This window comes from Mercenaria mercenaria, chromosome 2 (genome assembly GCF_021730395.1).
Source record: "Mercenaria mercenaria strain notata chromosome 2, MADL_Memer_1, whole genome shotgun sequence".
Taxonomy (NCBI): Eukaryota; Metazoa; Mollusca; class Bivalvia; order Venerida; family Veneridae; genus Mercenaria; species Mercenaria mercenaria.
Window position 1 is genome coordinate 83,306,340 of NC_069362.1, and position 23,803 is coordinate 83,330,142.

A 23,803-nucleotide genomic window follows, 5' to 3' on the forward strand; every position below is an offset into this window, starting at 1 on the left:
ACCTTGACCTTGAACCGACAAGGCTGACTCATGGGTTCTGCACATCGTCTTGATGAGGTGATCATTTGACCCAAGTTTCATGAAAATCCTTCGAGGGGTTAAGGAGATATGGACCGGACACGATTTTGTTACGGACAGAAGGACGGACGGAAAGACGGACGGAAGGACGGATGCAGACCATTCCTATAATCCCTTCGCCACAGCGGGGGATTAAAAATAACTTAAGTATAACATCTTGGTGACCTTGACCTCGGGTATAATGGGCTCAGCCCATACACATACATTGTTTGTATACTGGACAATGTTTATGTGAAGTTACAGTAAGATATAAGCAATAGTAACAAAGATATGAAAAAAAACAAAGGTGGCCGAAAAACTTTAACCTTAAAAATAACCTAAGTATAAGACCTTGGTGACCTTGACCCTGAGTATAATGGGCCCAGTCCCTATACATATTTTGTTTGTATGCTGGACAATGTTTATGTAAAGGTACAGTGAGATATAAGCAATAGTAACAAAGATATGACAGAAAAACAAATTGCTGAAAAACTTTAACCTTAAAAATAACCCAAGTATAACACCTTGGTGACCGTGACCTTGTGTATAATGGGCCCAGCCCCTAAACATACTTTGTTTGTATACTGGACAATGTTTATGTGAAGTTACAGTAAGATATAAGCAATAGTAACACAGATATGACAGAAATACAAAGGTTGCCAAAAAACTTTAACCTTAAATATAACCTAAGTATAACAGCTTGGTGACCTTGACATTGGGTATAATGGGCTCAGCCCATATACATATATTGTTTGTATACTGGACAATGTTTATGTGAAGTTACAGTAAGATATAAGCAATAGTAACAAAGATATGACAGAAAAACAAAGGTTGCCAAAAAAATTTAACCTTAAAAATAACCTAAGTATAACAGGTTGGTGACCTTGACCTCGGGTATAATGGGCTCAGCCCATACACATACATTGTATACTGGACAATGTTTATGTGAAGTTACAGTAAGATATAAGCAATAGTAACAAAGATATGACAGAAAAACAAAGGTTGCCGAAAAACTTTAACCAAGAAGGGTCACGCAGACACCGACGCCGGGGTAAGTAGTATAGCCCCCCTATTCTCCGAATAGTGGAGCTAAAAATGTATACTGTAAGTGTACACTATTTAATTTAAGCTACAAGAAAAAATACTCAATTGTTTGTGTGAGATTAGTGAATTACCCAATTGGTTTTAGCAAAAACCCAATTACTTCTGAAAAGGATGCGTAATGATATTATTTTTACCCAATTCAGATTTCCAATACTCAATTCAGACACAAAGTGATGGGTAAATACCCAATTGTGCCAAAAGATTATCTGGAGCTCTGTCAAGTCCTTACTTTTGCTACACTTCTTTGACCACATGTAAGAGGTTATGTTCAAAAGACCTTTACATATAAAGATCTATGTAATAAGCTGTCTGTGATATAGGGCCCTCATGCACATGCTCAATTTGTTACAACAAGAGCAGTCAATTGTGAACAAGAGCTGTCACTAATGGTGACAAATGCCCCCGTAGCACCTTGACCTTTGACCTGGTGACCTTCACCTTTGACCCCAAAGTCAGTAGGGTCGTGTACTCAATAAGTACTATCAGCATGTGAAGTTTGAAGGTCCTGGGTGCAGTGGTTCGCAAGTAAAGTGCCTTCATGCAAAAAGTTAACATTGTGACGAACAAACGAACGAATGGACGGACAGTTGAAAACTAATATGCCTCCCTTCGGGGGCATAAAAACACAGCATGAATACATCTTGAAAACAAAATTCTGTTTCCAGTAATTTCTGTAGGTTTGCTGAAATATACAAATATTTACAAGAAAATACAAAAGCTTTTCTGCAGGCAGAAATTCCAGTGGCTGATTGAAGGTCGCATAAACACGAACCTCCTCCATGCTGTCATCAGATCCTACAAGGCAACAAAGTGTAGCCTAGGACAGAACTGACTTCAGAAAGACAGATCTACATATATCTAGCTTGTGTAACAATTTCTAAAAAATATTCTGGTAAGAAATACAGACAAACCTTTTCTTTGGTCATTACATTTATACGTTTATTTTCTCTAACACATTCCACAGATTTAGAGTCATCATTTAAGGCATTTCCCTGGTTGTTTCCAAGCTGTAACTCGAATTCTGTTACTTTGGTATGCCGCCTTTTTTAAAATTTCTGCATACATATTTTCTGACGATTTCTGTATGTCTATAACTGCAGTTCCACCCCCTTTCTGTGACCGTACATTTATATATCTTCTCTGCTTACGATCATAATTGAACCAGCCAATAGCAAGTTTTCCTGCTCCCTTTGATTTCTGAAAACAGATAAAACTGATTCTTGCATCTTAACACTCATAAGTATACACAACTTGAACGACTTACCTACACAGTGAGAATTGTAATCTTTAAAATAATTTATCACCAAAAGGCAAAATGTGGTGTAACAGGGTCTAAAGTTCACTATTCTAACTACAACAACAACAACTCTGTTCTCTATAATAACTACTGTTTAATATAGTACTATGTTCTGAGTTAATATATACAACAATGTCTTTCTTCACAATTCCCTAACATAATTTCTATTATTTCATTAATGTCTAAACTCTAACAATAATAATTCATTGTTAATTGCCCCGGCTCTAAACTATCTTAAATCGTATGGAGTATCGGCATATGTTACTAACATTAGCACGAGCAAATTGATACTGAAGTTCTATCTAGAATTTAGCAGTATTTAAGGAAAACTTCGCAGGGATGACTAAATTGTTTTTCTCCAAAAGGGCACGCATTTTGACCATAATAATAAAAACATGTCATTATTTCATTTAGTCATCTGTCATAACAATTAGTTAGAAACAAAACAACAATCATGACGCAGCCAATAACGTGGCCAGAGGGTAATTAACCTGGACGAGATATCTTAACCTGTCATTTTCCAGATGTAAACAAACGCTGAAGTTATTTAAAGTAGCATTCCGAAATTCTTTGTGTGCGACTATTAACTGACCGATGACTTATAACTGACCGAAAAACAAGATGATAAAATATGCTTATCTAAATAAGTATAATGGATTCATAAATTCATTATACGACAAAAATACCACCACTGTCTCATATATTTACATGAAACATAATGGTTGACCAGTTTATAGTTTCCAGAATTATGAGAACATTCGAATTTTTGCAATTTTTCTCATCGAGGGTTGAAGGCAATACTGTCGTAAGTCCTTCTTTATTTAATAGGAGTTACTACAGTATTGCGTTCAGCCCTCGTCATGTACTTTTATAAACCGTTACAACGGTTCATTTTGTAAACATTGATAAATATAGAATGAGACGCAATAGTATTTTTAGAAGCTATCATCACTTGGGCAGCAAATCATAAGTGCCCATGTAGTTTGATGGTTCAGTTTATATACTCCTCTACTGATTAGGGAAGTCAGCATGGTTTACTGTGCCTTATTTAGGTTAGAACCACTGAATCTTACCGAATAACACTGTAACCTAATTAACGGACCTTTTTCATTATTAAAAGTACATGTAAAAACGTAGCTCGCCACAAAACTATCATAGGTAGCACACAGTATAAAATTAAGTCAAAACACCAAGTGATTCCTTGTTTGTTGAGTGGTTACAGTATTTCTATTACACCTTTTTGTCAGGAGTTGATCTTCATTTTTTTCAGTTTGCATAAATATTTTGTGTAAGTTTGTTTTTCTCTGGTTTTGTTTCTTATTTTCATATATAAAATTGGAAGTATGTATAAATGAATCAATCCTAAAATTATGGCCAGGCAATGTTTGTATTAAGAAAGTGTAGGACTGTTATAAAACTAGCCCATACAGGTTTAAAAATATCAAAGGAAAGATTAAAAAAAAACAGATCATATTAAAGGCAGGGTGTATTTAGACATAATTACGTGTCAGCTGTGACATATAGTTTTAGTGAACATGTTAGAACTAGATTTACTAACTCCTTTTGTCTTCATTGAATTGTAGTGAAGAAAAAAACTAAAGGCAAAATTTAACAAATCTCAGTAGGAATCAAACTCATGACGAACAAGTTCAATCTGAATGCCGTAACCGCACTAGGCCAACGATAAATCACTGACTTGACTGTTAATGTTTGTTTGTGTTGGGTTTAATGCCATTTTTCAACAGGAGTTCAGTCATGTAACTGTGGGCAGTTAACCTAACCAGTGTTCCTGGATTCTGTACCAGTACAAACCTGTTCTCTGCAAGTAACTGCCAACTTCCCCACATGAATTATCAGAGGTGGAGGACTAATGATTGCAGACACAATGCCGTTTATCAAATATATAGTCACGGAGAACATACGCCCCACCCGAGGATCGAACTCATGACCCCGCGATCCGTAGACCAACAATCTACCTACTGAGCTAAGCGGGCAGGTTTGATCGTTAATGTACAAAGTGTACTGACTCCATATTATGTTCTTTTATTCCAAAACTTCACAACAGAGTGTGATACCTATATGTGTGCACTCTTTTGAAAATCATGTGTTGTCTGATGACGGAAATTCTGTTTGATTGTTAATGTACTAAGTGTACTGACTTCATATTATGTTATTTTATTCCAAAACTTCACAACAGAGTGTGATACCTATATGTGTGCACTCTTTTGAAAATCATGTGTTATCTGATGACGGAAATTCCATTTTTCTGTTGTTGTTTATTTTATAAACCAGGAAACCCTAAATATCAGAAATTGTAGACAATGCCAGTGATTTTCTTTGGAAATAATAAAGGTGGCTATGCCTGCTGAATTGGGAAAATAAGCGCGATAATGCAAAAAACTGGGAAAAAAAGAAATATGTTTAATTTCCATACTAAGTGATATAAATCTCTACATTTTCTAACTGAATGTTGTTTCAAGGGTTTACATTTTTTCAACACCACTTTTGGATTTAAAATTGTGAAATTTAAGGGTGGTAAAATTAATATAGACACCAATACAGCTTATAACAAGAGGACCATGATGGTCCTGAATCGCTCACCTCTTCCCACATGACCCAGTTTTGAGTATGACGTCGTTTTTTTCTATTATTTGACATAGTGACCTAGTTTTTCAGCTCATGTGACCCAGTTTTGAACTTGACCTAGATATTATCAAGATAAAAATTCTGACCAATTTTCATGAAGATCCATTGACAAATATGGTTTCTAGGTTTTTCTATTATTTGACCTGTTGACCTAGTTTTCGAAGGTACGTGACCCTGTTTTGAACTTTACCTAGATATCATCAAGGTGAACATTCTCACTAATTTTCATGAAGATCTCATGAAAAATATGGCCTCTAGAGAGGTCACAAGGTTTTTCTATTTTTATAACTACTGGCCTAGTTTTTGACTGCACATGACCCAGTTTCGAAACTGACCTAGATATCATCAAGGTGAACATTCAGATCAATTTTCATGAAGATACATTGAAAAATATGGCCTCTAGAGAGGTCAAAAGATTTTAATGATTTTAGACCTACTGACCTAGTTTTTGACCGCAGTTGACTCAGTTTCAAACTTGACCTAGATATCATCAAGATGAACATTCAGACCAACTTTCATACAGATCCCATGAAAAGTATGGCCTCTAGAGAGGTCACAAGGTTTTTTATTATTTGCCCTATTGACCTTATTTTTTTTGGCACGTGACCCAGTTTCAAACTTATCCTAGATATCATCAAGGTGAACATTCTGACCAATTTTTATGGAGATCCATTCAAAAGTATGGCCTCTAGAGAGGTCACAAGGTTTTTCTATTTTTAGACCTACTGACCTAGTTTTTGACCGCACATGACCCTGTTTCGAACTTGACCTAGATATCATCAAGATGAACATTCAGACCAATTTTCATACAGATCCAATGAAAAATATGGCCTTTAGAGAGGTCACAAGGTTTTTCTATTATTTGACCTACTGACCTAGTTTTTGATGGCACGTGACCAACTTTCAAACTTCACCTAGATATCATCAAGATGAACATTCAGATTAACTTTCATACAGATCCCATGAAAAATGTGGCCTCTAGAGTGGTCACAAGGTTTTTCTATTATTTGACCTACTGACCTAGTTTTTGATGGGACGTAACCCACTTTCGAACTTAATCTAGATATCATCAAGGTGAATGGTCTGACCAATTTTCATGAAGATGTCATGAAATATATGGCATCTAGAGAGGTCACAAGGTTTTTCTATTTTTAGACCTACTGACCTAGTTTTTGATAGCACGTGACCCAGTTTCAAACTTGACCTAGATATCATCAAGATGAACATTCAGACCAACTTTCATATAGATCCCATGAAAAATATGGCCTTTAGAGAGGTCACAAGGTTTTTCTATTATTTGACCTACTGACCTAGCTTTTGACGGCACGTGACCGAGTTTCGAACTTGACCTAGATATCATCAAGGTGAACGTTCTGACCAATTTTCATGAAGATCTTTTGAAATATATGGCCTCTAGAGAGGTCACAAGGTTTTTCTACTTTTAGACCTACTGACCTAGTTTTTGACGGCACTTGACCCAGTTTCGAACTTGACCTAGATATCATCAAGATGAACATTCTGACCAACTTTCATAAAGATCCCATGAAAATTGTGACCTCTAGAGTGGTCACAAGGTTTTTCAATTTTTAAACCTACTGACCTAGTTTTTGATCGCACGTGACCCAGTTTTGAACTTGACCTAGATATCATCAAGATGAACATTCTGACCAACTTTCATGAAGATCCCATGAAAAATGTGACCTCTAGAGTGGTCACAAGGTTTTTCTATTTTTAGACCTACTGACCTAGTTTTTGACCGACGTGACCGAGTTTCGAACTTGACCTAGATATCATCAAGATGAAAATTCTGACCAACTTTCATAAAGATCCCATGAAAAATGTGACCTCTAGAGTGGTCACAAGCAAAAGTTTACGGACGGACGCACGGACGACGGACACTGCGCGATCACAAAAGCTCACCTTGTCACTTTGTGACAGGTGAGCTAAAAACTGTATTTCTTCAATTTTCTCTTCATGCCCTCGAAATTTGAAAACGTCCGAAATTTTGACTACACGAAAATCGGTACATTTATTTGATTTTGATCTCCAATTTTTCAAAAACTAGGAAAGATATTGTAATTTTTCATTATCATAAATGATTATCTGGCATTTGCGAACATATTTAAACCGACTGCAGTCAATATTTCTCTTGAAAATCTACAATGTTTTCTTTGTCACGTATTTTTGCGAGGGTAACCTTGATGCAATTTTGATCTCAAAAAGGACTTTCTTGATGTCATTTCTGCCAATTTCATGTTAGAGATCGCGGATCTCACACCCGAATATAAACTGTTACATTTTGGAAATAAGATCTTTTCATTTGAGAGGGGAAAATACCTTTTTGGGGGAAAAATTGACGATTTTTTGGGAAAAAATAGCCTATTTTGGCGAGGGGAAACTGCCGGTATTCGGCAGTAAAAATAGGCAAAAAAAATCACAGAATGCTTTTATTTTAAATGTACATGGAAAGCAACCATTTTCAACAGAATTCAATGAAAGTGCATTGTAAGAACATCGATTATGCAGCATATAAGTGAATAAAGCAAAAGTTTGATTTTTTAAAATCTGACACCACAATGTGTGGGTTAGTCAATTTAAGTACTATACCATTTGTAACGTAACATTCAGGGCATCAAGTGATATTGGGTGTCAAAAATTTAGGTAATGTCTAAAATATGTCAGGGTTGCCACTCTCAACAGTTTCACTGACCAATACCACCATATCATTTTGGCCTCCTCCCTAACACAGCCCTCCAATCCATCCTTTCAAAGGTAGACAGGGTCTGTTTCCTGTCCTGTCCATAACTGCCATTCATGTTTGAATTTTGAAATAACTTGGTATAAATTGTAAATTATAAATAATGCAACTCGGCAAACTGAAGGAATGCAAATCAGGGCTCCGGAAATTTGCCGGTTTGTTATTTTTGGGCCGATTTTTGACTTTTCAGACCGATTCTTGAAGTGAAAAAATGAAAAAAATCGGTCCCATATAAATGGAGAAAAGTATATATTTCGGTCTGAAATCTCAATACACGTTCACCTGCCAAGCAGGAAATTGTTGGTCGCACCCTCAGATAATCAATAACTGTGTCAAACGGTCTGACTGTCACCTTGATAATCGGTCCGTAATTAGCATGTGTAAATGTTATTTTTAGTTTTATTGCCCGCTTTTCATGTAACTATTTAATTGTGTTGTGTTTGTATTCATGAAATAAATTAAAGTAATAAGATCTATCATCTTTATTTTGCCTTCACTCCTCTTTTGTATTTATCCTACTTTACAACTTACAACTTAGTGAACTTACTATTATCAGGCACTTGAGTCGGGTTTCACACAACTAGGACCATTTTTTTTTCTATCTGTAAAATAATGATTTTTGAAGCATCAATAATCGATTGACCAAAAAATATTGTTGATACATCAATATGGTTTCTATCGATGATTGGCCTACCATGAGCCTTTGGCTCAGGTGAGCCAAAAAATTGGTAAACTTGTTTTGTTGTCCTTTCTAAAGTATATGCTTAAAAGCAGTTCTGTGCCCAGTGTGCGACATTAACTTTTTACCACCGTAGCCAATGGGGCTATGGACTTAGCCACACATATTTTAGCAAAAGAATGAATAAAACTTCCATTCCAATACTGTTTTATTTAATTTCTTTTACTATACTGCTGTAGGTTGGTAAATAATGATATATTTCTGATTATTTGGAATATTGTACAAGTTTTTCAAAATTGATTTTTCGAAATTTGAAACAGTGTTCACAAAATTGTGCAGAAAGTGAAAGACAGGGATCAAAACAGCTTTGTAGACTAGAAATAGCTTGGAAGTTATATATAATGGATTTGATTTTTTTTTTATACAGTAGACTGACTTGGGTGTCAATAGGCCCAATTTTTTGGGAGAAGTCATTCTCCTTCAAGATGATTTATGGAGAGGTGGGGAGGCTTTAGGAAGAACTTGGAAGACTCCATTGATTTTTTATATTTCTACCTCAATGCTGTGAAGGCTATATACCAATAAAAGAAATTGTTCTTTGTTTCACATAAAATTCAGCTACTTCAGAACAATTTTGTTACAGTTTCTAGATTTTCCTCCTTCGTAGACCTATTTTCCACAAAAGATCTACAGTCGAGACTGCCTTAACGACCCCCTGAATTTAGCGACTCCCTGTCATATGCGACCCTATTTTATACTCCGGATGCAATTTACTATTAAAAAAGTCTGAATTAAGCAACCCCCTGCCTTACGCGACAAGCGACTGTGAAATCAGGCTCCTGAATCGATTATTAGACCGTTTTCAGCGACTTTGAGACGCTCCCTTGCAAGATTTTACACGACAGAGTTACCGTTCGTTATCTTGAGTGAAGTTGTTTGAGACAAGAACTTATTTGTTTACAAAAAATGGCCGACGAAAAACATAAAAAAGAACTGTTTTGACATTATAACAGCGTGTTAAGGCACTTGAATTGCTCGATTGGGGAAAACCAGCGTATAAAGTCGCTGAAGAATTCGGAGTCGGTGCATAAATTAACTATATTCCTGGTGAAACAAAAATATGGCGGTATTTAACAGGAAACGACGAAGTAAACACGGAATAAAGATGCAGTCAATAATCAAATAAATGTCAATGAACAATTAGTACACAAAAATATAAATATCATAAACCTCAGTGTGTAAAATAGTTCAAATGGAACATTTATATTTTACTGCTCCCCTTTATTTTCTTGCCAGATCATGAGCTTAAATTTGTTTTATCAACATCATACCAATGATGCAAATTATTTGAAATTTATATTTTATCAATATGCAATTAAAGAAATAGTATTTAATCATTTTCCACTCCTACCTTAAAGGAGGCCAATATATAAGTATCCGATATACATGTACTTTAATTGGAAAAATATATGAAACCATTTGTCATCCTGTTAAGTGAGACTGTTTTAAGAGACTCCCTGTCATATGTGACCTTTTTCGCTGCTTCCCAAAGTCAGTCTCTTAAAATAGTCTCGACTGTATACATTTGCTTCTAGAAAATGAAAAGAAAAAGGGGTGTTGAATAGTATGCAGTGAAATGCAAGTCAACTGAAGTCAGGTACCCTCATAATTGCATTTCAGAAAGCGGTCTGCAGAATAAACACCCTACTTTCGTTTTCAAGTAAACAACTCGAAAACATGCGAATATTTAAGCATGAAAAATGCCCTATTTTATGTAAAATTTGTTCCACGAGTGAAATAATGCCCATTTGGCCCCATATTTACATGCAAATGAAAAATAATGGAAAAATTAGGATCTATTTTTTAAGGATTTCGTTCAACTACACCACCGAAGCACATTTTTGACAGAATCTTCACCACGGAAGCACATTTTTGACCGAATTACTGCATTATAACCTGAAGTGATTCGATGACCATTCATTTTCTTAGTTACATCATTTTCCATACAGTGATTATTGTTTCATTACAAAATTCTGAAAAAAAAAGTTGTTTTCAGTTCAAGACAGTGCTGTATCTAACCCGCCGATTTTGTGGTGCCATATCATGTAAAATATAAATGCAGCATGAAAAAAGTTTTATAATGAGTCACCACTTATGTCTCTCATTCAAATAAAACTGAAAGTAAACAGTGTCATTTTTAACCTCGAAACACATATTCATATCAATAATTCAATTCATCCATCAATTTCTGTTTTACAAAGTTAATACTTTAAATGTTGTTCTTGTACCATGGATATCAAATAATTGTGTCTATAATTCCAATTAGTCGCATAATTAATCGAAAATTTCTTTTTGAAAACAACTGGCAAATACTGACAATTGAAAGTGTCAAATACGTAACCGCAGCGCTGATTGGCTGATTACAACTGCCTCTGGTGAAACAAATATTTTGATTCTCTTTCACACTTCTCATGAAAATCTCACAAGTACATGAAGTAGGTGGAGCTTAAATTATGCTATCAGCGTGTATGTGTATTCAACACGCTATATGACATGGTGCAAATTGTCAGCAGAATAGCGAGTGCGAATGGACTATTTTGCTCAAGTCACTCCCTCGTGAGACATCGTTTGCAATGATCTTTTTGTTAAATCTTTTATTCATTTCCGCTCATAAACAATGCAACATATTTACCTGGAACACTTGACTCACAGTCTTTCTTTTCATTGACAACATTATTTTCTGTAGGCAATCCTGCAAACCTGTAACAGCATAAAACATGTGAGAGTTAATATTTCAATACAGTAACTTTATTTTTCAAACACACTAGAAATAGAAACACTATCTCATCATGATTATAATCTTGGAGGGAACAAGTGTGACCCTAAGGATGTATTTGAGCTAACATAGAAGAATAAAAACTATATTTTGATGGTGTAGTGCAAAAATACATCTCCTTTATCAAAATATATATATCCTAATTTTGTACCGAGCTAATTATTTATGCTAGAAGTCTTTGCCTTATGCCTTTCATAGCAGTAACATACCATTAACAACTAGAAATACATTCTGCATGCCCACGAGCAGAATGTCCACCCCACCATTGCTGTCTAAAAAAGTAACATTTACTATACTATTTGGCACCTGTATATATATATATATATATATATATATATATATATATATATAATACAAGAGGTCCAAGATGGCCCTAAGTTGCTCACCTGAGAAACACACCATAGCAGTGTAAACATGTTTGAGCTAGTAATTTCATGGAAAGAAATATTCTGGCCAAGTTTCATTAAGATTGGACCAAAAATGTGGTCTCTTGAGTTTAAACAAGTATTTCCCTAGATATGACCTAATCACCTGGTTTTTGACCCCAGATGACCCATATTCAAACTTGACATAGATTTTATCAAGGCAATCATTCTGACAAAATTTCATGAAGATCAATTGGAAAATACATTATCAGATACACAAGGATTTTCTTTGATTTGACCTAGTGACCTACTTTCTGACACCAGATGAACCATATTCAGGCTGTCTAGCATACCCTAACAAAAAATTAGGGCTAATTTTAGGGCAATTTGTACAAAAAAATAGGGCTAAAATTAGGAATTTGGTACAATTTTAAGGAAATTTTAGGGCTAAATTTAGGAATTTTCAAATTAAAATATGGACTTTAAAGACCATGTAATGTGCTTACCTTTATGTGACTGACATAAAAGTAACTCACAAATAGTGCTTTATTTACAGAAAAGGCGTCTACCACTGGTAAACTGCTTTGAACTGTGCTAAACTGTTTTTTTCTGAATTAGAAGAACTTTAAAACAACATTTAAAACATTTTCTCTTTTTGATCACTGCAAAAAAGTTAAAAAATTAGGAATTTTTGTGAAAAAATAGGGCCTTTTTAGGAATTTCCTTTGATTTTTTAAAAAAAATAGGAATTTTAGCCAAATTGAAAAAAAATAGGAAAAAGTAGGAATTTTAGGGACGCTAGACAGCCTGCATATTCAAACTTGACCTGATTTAATCAAGGCATCATTCTGACCAAATTTCACAAGGACCAATTGAAAAATACAGTCTCCATTGCATACACAACGTTTTTCTTTGATTTGACTAGTGACCTAGTTTTTGACCCGGCATGCTCCAGACAATGTCAATTTTGTATCTGACCTTTGGCCTCTAAGTGTGACCTCGACCTTTGACCTAGGGACCTGGTTCTTGCACATGACACTCTGTCTCATAAAGGTGAACATTCATGCCAAGTTACATCAAAATCCCACCATGCATGAAGAAAAAATTCTTCGGACAAGCTTCAATTTGGCCTTAGACCTCCCAACTGTGACCGTGACCTTTTGAGATAGGAACATGGGGTTTGCACATGATACACCTTCTCATTAAGGTAAACATTCATGCCAAATGTAAACAAGATTGGTCCATGCATGTCAAAGATATGGTCCTGACAAAATCGCACGGACGCACACACATACATCAAAATATATTGAGCTCACTGCAAGCGGGCTCAATAACAAGAGCTGTCAGTTGACAGCATGCTTGACTATTCTCAGTGCTTGATAGTATAATATAAGCTATGAGTAAAACTTTAACATTACAATAAGCATATTCTTAGTCGAAAAGGGGCCATAATTCAGTCAAAATGCTTGATAAGAGTTGTCTGCTCCAGTTTTGTTTACAGAATGGGGTCATGATAGTAAACAAGTATGCAAAATATGAAAGCAATATCTCAATGGACTCATAATTATGGGGTGCTATACAAACATTAACATTTGGGTGACGCTCATGCTAACGCCAATGCCGGGGCGAGTAGGACAGCTCCCCTATTCTTCGAATAGTCGAGCTAAAAATGGCTAAAACCAGATTTACTCTAGCAATTCTTGTTAATATAATTTGTCAGAAATTCTTCTGAAATAAATCCTGCACTGGATTTGACCTTTATTTTGTTGTAGGACAAGTGACTACCTTACCTGAACCAGAAGGTCCTGGAAGATTTAATTCCTCGCCTTCTTTTAAAATGTACAATTTGTCAATATCTGCCGACATCAATACATCGTGGACATCCACACAAAACAAATCATCCATTACCAATCTGACAGTTCCCTCTATCTGGAAATTTTCCTTGGCTGTTTAAAAAGAAAAAAATTATACCAATTTCTTGCAGACATCTACACTGTAAATTATTTCACAGGTCTCTTATCAAAGGGTATTTTCCAGTAAATGAACACAGAGAAAATTTTTTCAATCACCTTTATTTTCATCTCAAAAGAGTTTTGGGGTGTCCACAAGAAATTTGATTTATAGATCCCATTTCCTGCTCTCTGGTAAGGTATTCACTTATTATCAAGAGATGTGACCATTCATGTTACTGCCATGTGTGTGCCTACAGGTATGCATGCCAGACACATGCAGGTCATCAAACAGTTTTCAAATCTAAAATAAGATGGAGTGTTCCTATCATTGTGAATATGAGCATTACTAACAGAATTTGAAGGGTGTTTTAAGAACTGAAGGGTGGTCAAGCTTGCCAATATTTGACATTTGCCCTCTTAAGTGCGAGTTGCTGACCTTGACTTTAAGCTAAGGGCATGTTTCTTTTACTGACACAGGCATCTATCGCAATTATGTTAAAACATTGGTGCCAAGGTTTTTTCAAAATACCCCTATAAATTATGAAGTCACAGTCTGGACAAGACTGGACAGATAGGTGTTTTTGAATGCTTTGTGTGACCTTGACCATTCAGCTATTGACATGGGTCCAAAAAATAATAGGGGTCATCTACATGTACACATCAAGACTGACAAGCAAAATCTATGAATTGGTATCCCCGCCGGAAGGGTTTGTGGTGAGGAATGGCAAAAAAAAATATATCTGGTAAAAGCTAAGGATGTTACTAAGAAGCAAATAATTTCATTAGTCAAAATCAATTTAAACGACAAATGAATGTTTTTCTTTTTTTTCTTTTCTTCTTTTTTTTGGCGGGGGGTTCAGCAGGGGTGACTGGGTGATGGAATAAAACTTCATATGTTGATTATAAATATTGATGGAAAATTCAAAATGGAAAAAAATGTAAGACCCATGATGGGATCTGCCCAGTTTTCAAAAGGAACTGAGATATTATGCCAATACAAGTTGTGGGCTTGTTTGATTAAAGTTGATTGCAAAATGTGGTCTCTATCGTGTTCACAAGCACAAAATAGCAATTTTGGCCCTTTAAGGGGCCATAACTCTGAAACCCATGATGGGATCCGGCCAGTTTTTGAAAGGAACTGAGATATTATACCAATACAACTTGTGTGCATGTTTTATTAAAGTTGACTGCAAAATGTGGTCTCTATCGTGTTCACAAGCCCAAAATGGCAAATTTTTGCCCTTTAAGGGGCCATAACTATGGAACCAATGATGGGATTTGGCCAGTTTTTGAAAGGAACTGAGTTTTGCCAATACAAGTTTTGAACAAGTTTGATTAATGTTGATTGCAAAATGTTGTCTCTATATCGTGTTCACAAGCCAAAAATATCAAATTACGGCCCTTTAGGGGGCCATCACTCTGGCACCCATGATGGGATCTGGCCAGTTTGAAAAGAACCGAGATATTAGTTTGATTAAAATCAAATACAAATCGTGGGCTGAGCGCGAAACTATTGTAACTGTATATAAATAAAGAACAAGATACAATAGTTTCGCGCTCAGCCCTCGAAATGGTCTCTATTGTGTTCACAAGGATATTGTGGACAGACGGACGACGTAAGGGTGATCACAAAAGCTCACCCTGTCACTATGTGAAAGGTGAGCTAAAAACAGACGTACATTTTTTGGTTCAAATGAATATCATGCCAATGCAATTGTCACAAAAAAATGAAAGAAAGTGTTTCTGGCTACGAACATAACTAGAACTGTTACAGGAGTGACTCATACCCCCACCATACGGTCTTGTCACAGAAGAATGGCAACCATAAGAAATCTTAAAAATACTTAGTCTTTGGAGTACTTCATCCTGGGCTTCCACATATAAGTAATACTAGTATAATACTAGTATAGTAATACTAGTAAATATAAAAAATCTCTATTAGAGATACACTAAAAGTGAATACAAAAAAGTGTCTTACCGACCCATGTTACCACAGAAAAATGTATTTACTTTTTACATACGATTTATAAAAAAAATGTTAGAAAAATACCTAAAATATTGAAAATCTAAAAATAGGATTTCTAAAAATAGACTAATTCCCTGGAATTTAAGGGGAAGAAACTAAGAACAAAAGTTAAAAAAAAAGTTACTTCCCTTTGGCTCTAAGCCAATCAGAATGAGATATAGTGAAAATACATCAAAACTAACCTTAAATTCTAGGTAAAAGGGGACACAATTCAAGAAAAATTAGTGTCAGAGTTATGCACCTTGTGTCACATGATGTGGGTGATGAGGTGAAACATCTATTTAAAGTCTGAATCAAATCCATTCAGTAGTAACTGAGATATAGTGAAAATACATCAAAATTAACCTTAAATTCTAAGTAAAAAGGGGCATAATTCATGAAAAATTGGTGTCAGAGTTATGCACCTTGTGTCACATGATGTGGGTGATGAGGTGGAACATCTATTTTAAGTTTGAATCAAATCCATTTGGTAATAACTGAGTTAATAGATTTCAGGACGCGACGAGACGGGACGGGACGCAACGCGACAAAATTGACTCCTATATACCCCCCTCAAACATGTTTAGTGGGGGTATAAAAAGTATGCCCCTGTACTATAATAAATTTGCAGCCATAAATATCTAAGTCTAAAGCAAATTTGCGTTTCTGCAGTGAAGTTCCAATTTCCTTCCAGCGATTCCAGAGAATGTATCAGATTCTGTTTAAAAACTTTTAAGTGAAAATACAAACCTTTTCTTTCTTATTCTCCTAAAGAACTAATCTTTATCATGAAGCCATCTGTGCCACTGCTGTTGAAAATCTTTAGACACTTGCTTTGGCTCTGTGTTTTGACCTTTAAAATAATATGAAACATTTATAAATTGATAATATACTGCTGCTGCAACATTCAAACATTATAATTCAGACAATTTTTACATAGTTAACAAAATTTTCTTGTTTTAGAGATCATTTACATGCATCAGTGTAGCAACAAATAAAACAAGAGGGTCATCCTGACCTGGATCGCTCACGTGAGTAACATGAGCCACGTGTTTCATATGGTAAACTGATGCTACAATATTAAGAAAGTAGGTCAGTAGGTCATATTCACAGTCACTGAAAGTCAGTTTTAAGGTTGGTGTGCAAAACTGTTCATGTCATCCAAATTTCAAGGCTGTATCTTAAACAAGAGGGCCATGATGGCCCTATATCGCTCAACTGAGTTAAATTGCTTGCTTGAACAAATTTCTTTGCTAAAGCTTCAAAAACAAGAAAGTCGGTCAGTAGGTCATATTCATGGTCACTGAAAGTCAGTTTTAAGATTGGTGTGCAAAACAGTACATGTCATCCAAATTTCAAGGCTGTATCTTTAAAAACAAGAAAGCAGGTCAGTAGGTCAAGGTCACAGTCCGGTGACACCTTATCACTTGGGGTCATCTGGTAAACATAATTAAACAGTCTAGGAAATAATTATGATCTGATAATTTTTGAAGTATTTCCTACATAACTCATATATCAAGTAACCTCTGAGGCGGGGCTTCTTTTCACCCCAAGGGCATAATTCGAAAAATCATTTAGAGATAAACTAGGCAATGATACATACAAAATATCAAAGGCATAGGCCCTGAACTTTAAGACAAGGAGATTTTTAAAGTTTTTCCTATTATGTAAGTCTATGTAAAACTTGGGACCCCCAGGGCAGGGCCTCTTTTCAAGTCGGGGTCCTAGGCCCTTTTGTTTTTGACAAGAAGATTTTCAAAGTTTTTCCCTATATCGTCACCTTAGCATCCCCTATATAAGTCTGTAGAAACAATGTGAACCCCAGGGCGGCGCCATATTATAACCTAGGGGAATAATTTGATAAAATTTTGGCAGAGGCCAACTAGATGATGCAACATGCTAAATATCAAAGCCCTAGGCCTAATGGTTTTGGATGAGAAGATTTTCAATGTTTTTCCCTATATAAGTCGATATAAACCATGTGACCCCAGGGGTGGGGCCATATTTGACCCTAGGGGGATAATTTGAACAATCTTGGTAGAGGCCCACTATATGATGCTACATATCAAATATCAAAGCCCTAGGCCTTTTTTTTTTGACAAGAATATTTTCAAAGTTTTTCCCTATTAGAAGTCTATAGAAACAATGTGACCCCAAGGGTCGGGCCATATTATAGTCTAGGGGGATATTTTGAACAATCTTGGTAGAGGCCCTGACTAGATGATGCTACATACTAAATATCAAAGTCCTAGGCCTTATGCTTTGTAGAGGCCCGCTAGATGAAGCTATATACCAAATATCAAAGCCCTAGGCCTTGTGGTTTTTGAGAAGAAGATTTTTGAAGTTTTTCCTCACGGTTGCCATGGCAATCAGAGTTCTGTATGGAATTCAATTCTTTGAACAATTTTTAAAGAAGACCATCCAAGGATCATCCCTGTGAAGTTTCATCAAAATTGGCTTGGTTGTTTAGGATGAGATGTTGTTTAAAGGAATGTGTGGACAGACAGACGGATGGACGGTGAGCGATCACAATAGCTCACCCTGAGCCTTTGGCTCAGGTGAGCTAAAAACAAGAAAGTAGGTCAGTGGGCAAGGTCAGAGTAAAGTGATCCCTAATCCCCTGGGGTCAAAAGGTAATTATACTGTCTAGGAAGTATGATATGATAATCTTTGAAGTATTTTTTCCTAAATAACTCATACAACAAGTGACCACCAGGGTGGGGCCCCTTTCACCCCTGGGGCATAATTTGTTCAATCTTGTTAAAGATCCACATTTTTTACCTCTTATAAGTCTATGTAATAAATTTGGGACCCCCAGGGCAGAAAAGATATTTAGGAAACATTTTAATACATAAAAGAGCCAGATAGCGGTCATTACCTTTGATGCCATCATGGCATAATTAAGTCAGTTTAAATTATTCATTCTGTAAGTTTCCCATTTCAGATTCGGTACGAAGTAACGAATATGCCTCCCGTAGGACGCTCATACTTCAAAACTTTGCGTCCCTGGCAAATTTTATGCGTAGTATGATAAAGGACGCAGACCTAAAATATCACTGGAAATGCAATGTTCTACATAATACAAAAGAGTTGTACTTTTGGTTAATTTTGCTAAGTTCGGTGCCTTTTCATTAATATATTTTCTATAAGCAAAATGATTACAAAATTTCGGCATTTTACAGACATTCAAAATGACATATCTCAAAAAGTATAAATTATATGAATGATCTACACTATTTTGTTGCTAAGGCCATAATAAATTAATTCCTAGATTATCATCCCCGCCAGCCCCCTCTTTTTTATGTCGCTCCAACCTTTTTTATTTCTTTCTCTCAAAAAAAAACAACAAAAAAAACAAAAACGCAATAGAGTCCAGTATATTTGTTTTAATGCTGCCGCAAAATACCATAGATAATGCATTTTTTTTATCCCTGGGACCAGCCCCGACACACAGGTATAGACAACTTTCCAACTTCAAACCAAAACAAATTCGCCATATTTTGATAATGGGAAATTACTCTCCGCGCCTACTGTCTACGCTAAAATCTAAGATTGCCGTTACGTTCCTGTAAAAGATCGAGTAGTTTAAACTTTATTTTTCTTTCAAACAAAATTAATTTCATATAAATTTAAAAATATTTTGATGAAAGTAATATTAAAAATCACAAGTAGCATAAAAAATGGAGATTATTTTAACCGAGATCAAACTGTGAACAACAAAACTGACACGAGGTGACAAGCTAATTGATGATAATTACAGGTTATTTGATCATAACTAAAAAACTATCACACCTTTTGTTATCGGTTTGAATTGAGAAGCTCGTGTCATTTTGAACGATACCATTCCGAAATATTGAAACAGTTGCTTTCTATCTATTCAAAATATTTAATTAAAAAAGAAAAAAACAAGAGCTGTCTCCATAGGATGACACATGCCCCCGATGGCACTTTGAATGAATACTTATGGCCGATGTTAAGAGTTTAGGACCTTTGACCTATGGACCTGGGTCTTGCGCGCGACACGTCGTCTTACTGTGGTACACATTCGTGCCCAATAATTTTAAAATCCATGCATGAATGACAAAGACATGGACCGGACACGCCCATCAATGCACTATCATGAAATATGACCTTTAACGTCTAAGTGTGACCTTGACCTTCGGACCTGGGTCTTGCGCGCGACACGTCGTCTTACTGTGGTACACATTCATGCCAAGTTATTTGAAAATCCATCCATGGATGACAAAGATATGGACCGGACACGAATGCCCTATCATGAAAAATGACCTTTAACGTCTAAGTGTGACCTTGACCTTGGAGTTACGGACCTGGGTCTTGCGCGCCACACGTCGTCTTACTGTGGTAAACATTCATGCCAAGTTATTTGAAAATCTATCTATGGATGACAAAGATATGGACCGGACACGAATGCACTATCATGAAAAATGATTTTTAACGTCTAAGTGTGACCTTGACCTTTGAGCTACGGATCTGTGTCTTGCGCGCGACACGTCGTCTTACTGTGGTACACATTCATGCCAAGTTATTTGAAAATCCATCCATGGATGACAAAGATATGGACCGGACACGAAAATTGCGGACAGACCGACAGACTGACAGACGGTTCAAAAACTATATGCCTCCCTTCGGGGGCATAAAAACACAAATATAACAATATTTTTAGTCCTTTACAAATATCAATCCTCGCTAATAACGAATCTGTGAACAACAGTATATATTCGGATATTTTCACACCTATTTACCCCTGTTGATTGTTGTTTATTGCATGATATAACAAAGCCAGATATTGATTAATGTGTCACAACTGAAACAGGTATTTAATTTTGCTATCAACAAAAATCAATTACAATCAAATTTAGATCAGAAAATATATTGATCCTACCTTTTTCTACAAGTTTTTGAAATCAAAAGTAGATTACCGCGGTGCCTAATTTGATAAATATTCCTCTTAAATAGTTTTAGTAAGAGAAGATGTCAAGGTAAATATCGTATCAGGTACTGTTAAATGCTGTTAAACTGTCTTTGCATCATCATAGTTTGTCAAACACATCCTTTAAATTGGAGATATGGGCAATGTTTAAAAAGCGTAACAGTATCCGGACAGACAATTTTGGATATCCAGATTCTAAAATAATTTGACTAGTTTTATTTTGGAGGAAACAAAGTGGGTTCATCAAAGATGCAGGTCGATCCAGCTCCTAAATAGAATGTTGAATTGTTGATAAATGTAATATGAGAGTAAAAATGAAGTCAACAAGTTTGTTTTTACTTTATTCTGTTTTTGCCATTTGTCTTGACTTGTACTTTGGGGTTCGATTTATGTATAAATAGCTGTCATTTTGAAAATATAAGGCTTCATTTTGTGAGTTTTAACTGAAATAAATCCCATGTTGATGAAAAGTACCATTCAGCTGAAATCCTAGGAGCCTGTATGTACACTTTTGCTAATTTCAAGAGTCAAAATCCATGGTCCGGGTAGTTGTTTTAAAAATAAAAAATAAAATTCTCCCCGCCCCCTTTTTAACCAAAATTTGGATGATAATCTAGGAATTAATTTATTATGGCCTAAAGGTCTGATAGTCAAACACATTTTGTTCAACTCTGGTGAAGATCGGATGAGAAATATTCGACTTAAGAGTGCGGACAAGCTTTGCGACAGACAGACAGACAGACTGGAGTAAATCAATATGTCTCCCAAACCACTGTGTGGTGAGAGACATAATTCAATTGAACCCCTTAATTTACTTGGCATAATTTGCAAATCGAGGGTTCAACGCAATAGGGGCGTATCTACATATTTTACCAAAAATCACTTTTTTTGATTTTTCACTTTATTTTGACCTAATTTATATTCTGTGAAAATTTAAACCAGATGTTTCAGTTATTTATATCATTATTTTGATATTGCAATAAGGGCGTATCTCAGATTGCCTTGATTTTTATGCGCAATATGGAAGTAAGTTGACTTACTGCCTTATTGCATGCAAAAATGTATCCAGTAGTCTTAATATCTTATCCTGCAATACAGGCTTGTGTAATCAGATAATTTCTGTGATGTCATAATATAACATACTGATGACATCATAAGGTATCAAGGGCATTATCCTGATGCATGACCCTTAAAGTAAATGTAGTATTGTCACATTTTATGACATTGAAGTCAAGAAAAGCTTTTTTATGCTTATGAGAGTCAGTACTTACAAATGGTAGATTCATCCTGTGTGCATGGATATGTTAATATCAAATTTAGCTACAGTTAAATGATAGACCACCATTCATCTTACTGCTACTTAATACACTAATAGCCCATACTTTCAAAGTGAAAGCCATACTTGCCCCACAATAATTATTGCCAAATAGAAAGATTTCTATACTCGTAAAATAAAATGAATATATTAACATTTTATCCAAAATTAACAGTTTGAAAATATTAATTGGGCTAGGTTATAAAAAGGCTATACTCTATTCTTGAAGACTTCAGGTGTATCATGATTAAAGAAAGTCTATATTCTGTATTCTTAAAGATTTTTAAAGGTGTATCCTTTTTCTTAAAGATATTTAAAGGTGTATCATGGTAGGAAATATTTCAATTTCCTTGAATTTTGTAAAGTTGTACCATGGTCGAAGTTAAGTAAGTCCATGTTCTATATCCTTGCAGGCTTTTTAAGTTGTATCATGGTTTAAAAATATTTTTATGCCCTTGAAAAATGTAAGGGAGTTAAAAAATGATTTTCTTGAAAACAAATAAATTGCAGTACCAATTACTTGAAGATTTTTACACTAAGTCTTGTGCCTGCTTACTCGGTACAGTATTGCAAAAGGATTATAGTCCACGAAAACTGTAGGTGAAACTCCATATTATACATATAAAAGGGGAAGTCCAGCAATGAAATGTGATAATACATGAAAGGCGTCTGGCCTAGGAAAAACTCCTCAATAATCTGTACCAAAATTTTAGTTGTATGGCACCAAAAGAAACAAAATATTCAAAATGAGATAGAATTGCAATTTTTTTAAAAATTTAGTTACTTTAATAATAAAATGAAAATCAAAAAGGTGTCATACATCAAAAGCCAGTACTTCAGGCTATAGTTTACAGTGAACAGCCACAGCCTAAGACATACAGCATACATTCTTTGAAATGTAAGTGTGACTGTATTATTCAGTAACATAATAATACATGAAGCCAGTTTGGTAATATTCGAAGCTTTTTAGCTTATCTGATTTTGTTTTTTAAAAATTGATGAGTTATTGTCATCGCATGATAGGCGTCAATGTCTGCGTCAGTGTCCGCATGCTTTAAAACTTGCAACACTTGTTCAACATCAGTAACTGTCTATGTACAGCAAGAAACATAACTCCATCCTGCTTTTTGCAAGAATCATGCCCCCTTTTGGAATAGGAAAATATCAGTTTTTTTGTTTGTTTTTTTTTAGTTAAATTTTGCATTTAGGTCAACTTTTCTCCTTAAAGGTCAAAGCTATTGCTTTAATTCTTGGTGAAGGTATTCGCTGACTCTGCAAAGCAAGTACCGTAATTTTAAATTGTTTTTGCAAGAATTATGGCCCCTTTTGAACTTAGAAAATCATGGGTAGACAATATTTCTATTATACAGAGACAATAAAATCAGATGAGCGTCTGCACCCGCAAGGCTGTGCTCTTGTTTTGTATACTGGTACTTACCTCATATTTTCTATGCCATTTCAGCAAATTTCCTGGGCGTTTTTATCTTCTTATATTTACTTATAAACCAATTTGTGGTTCTTGCATTGTGCTCAGATGGAATATGTCAAATGATAGGCATGCTAAATCTGCAACTATACAGATTATTTTGGTATTAACATTGTTACAATCACTGTGTGATTTTTGAGCCATCCAAAATTTCGTAAGCAAGGGTTGGATGGAGTCTGTGTCATATAACAGTAACTCAGAAAGTATTTGACATTAGAGATTATGAAACATTACAGGATTATTATTCAGAAGTTCTGTGCCTGCCCCCTTGGGTTTTGTTTGTAATTTTATTCAGCCAGACCAGAGTTATGGCCCTTCACTTAATAAAAAATATGCATAAAATGAATATAAA

General features: G+C 35.4%; 1 protein-coding gene across 2 annotated transcripts in view; it reads right to left on the bottom strand.

The window, feature by feature from the left end:
- The window catches only part of LOC128555251 (uncharacterized), an 86,310-nt gene that overhangs the window by 37,202 nt on the left and 25,305 nt on the right, over window positions 1–23,803 (bottom strand). For both annotated transcript variants that reach the window (XM_053537067.1, XM_053537066.1), the window contains exons 2-5: window positions 16,450–16,552; window positions 13,533–13,688; window positions 11,234–11,301; window positions 2,073–2,358 (exon numbers count right to left, since the gene is read on the bottom strand). In XM_053537067.1, the coding sequence (XP_053393042.1) occupies window positions 2,073–2,087 (15 nt within the window). In that variant the 5' untranslated portion in view covers window positions 2,088–2,358; window positions 11,234–11,301; window positions 13,533–13,688; window positions 16,450–16,552. The remainder of the gene's footprint in view (window positions 1–2,072; window positions 2,359–11,233; window positions 11,302–13,532; window positions 13,689–16,449; window positions 16,553–23,803) is intronic.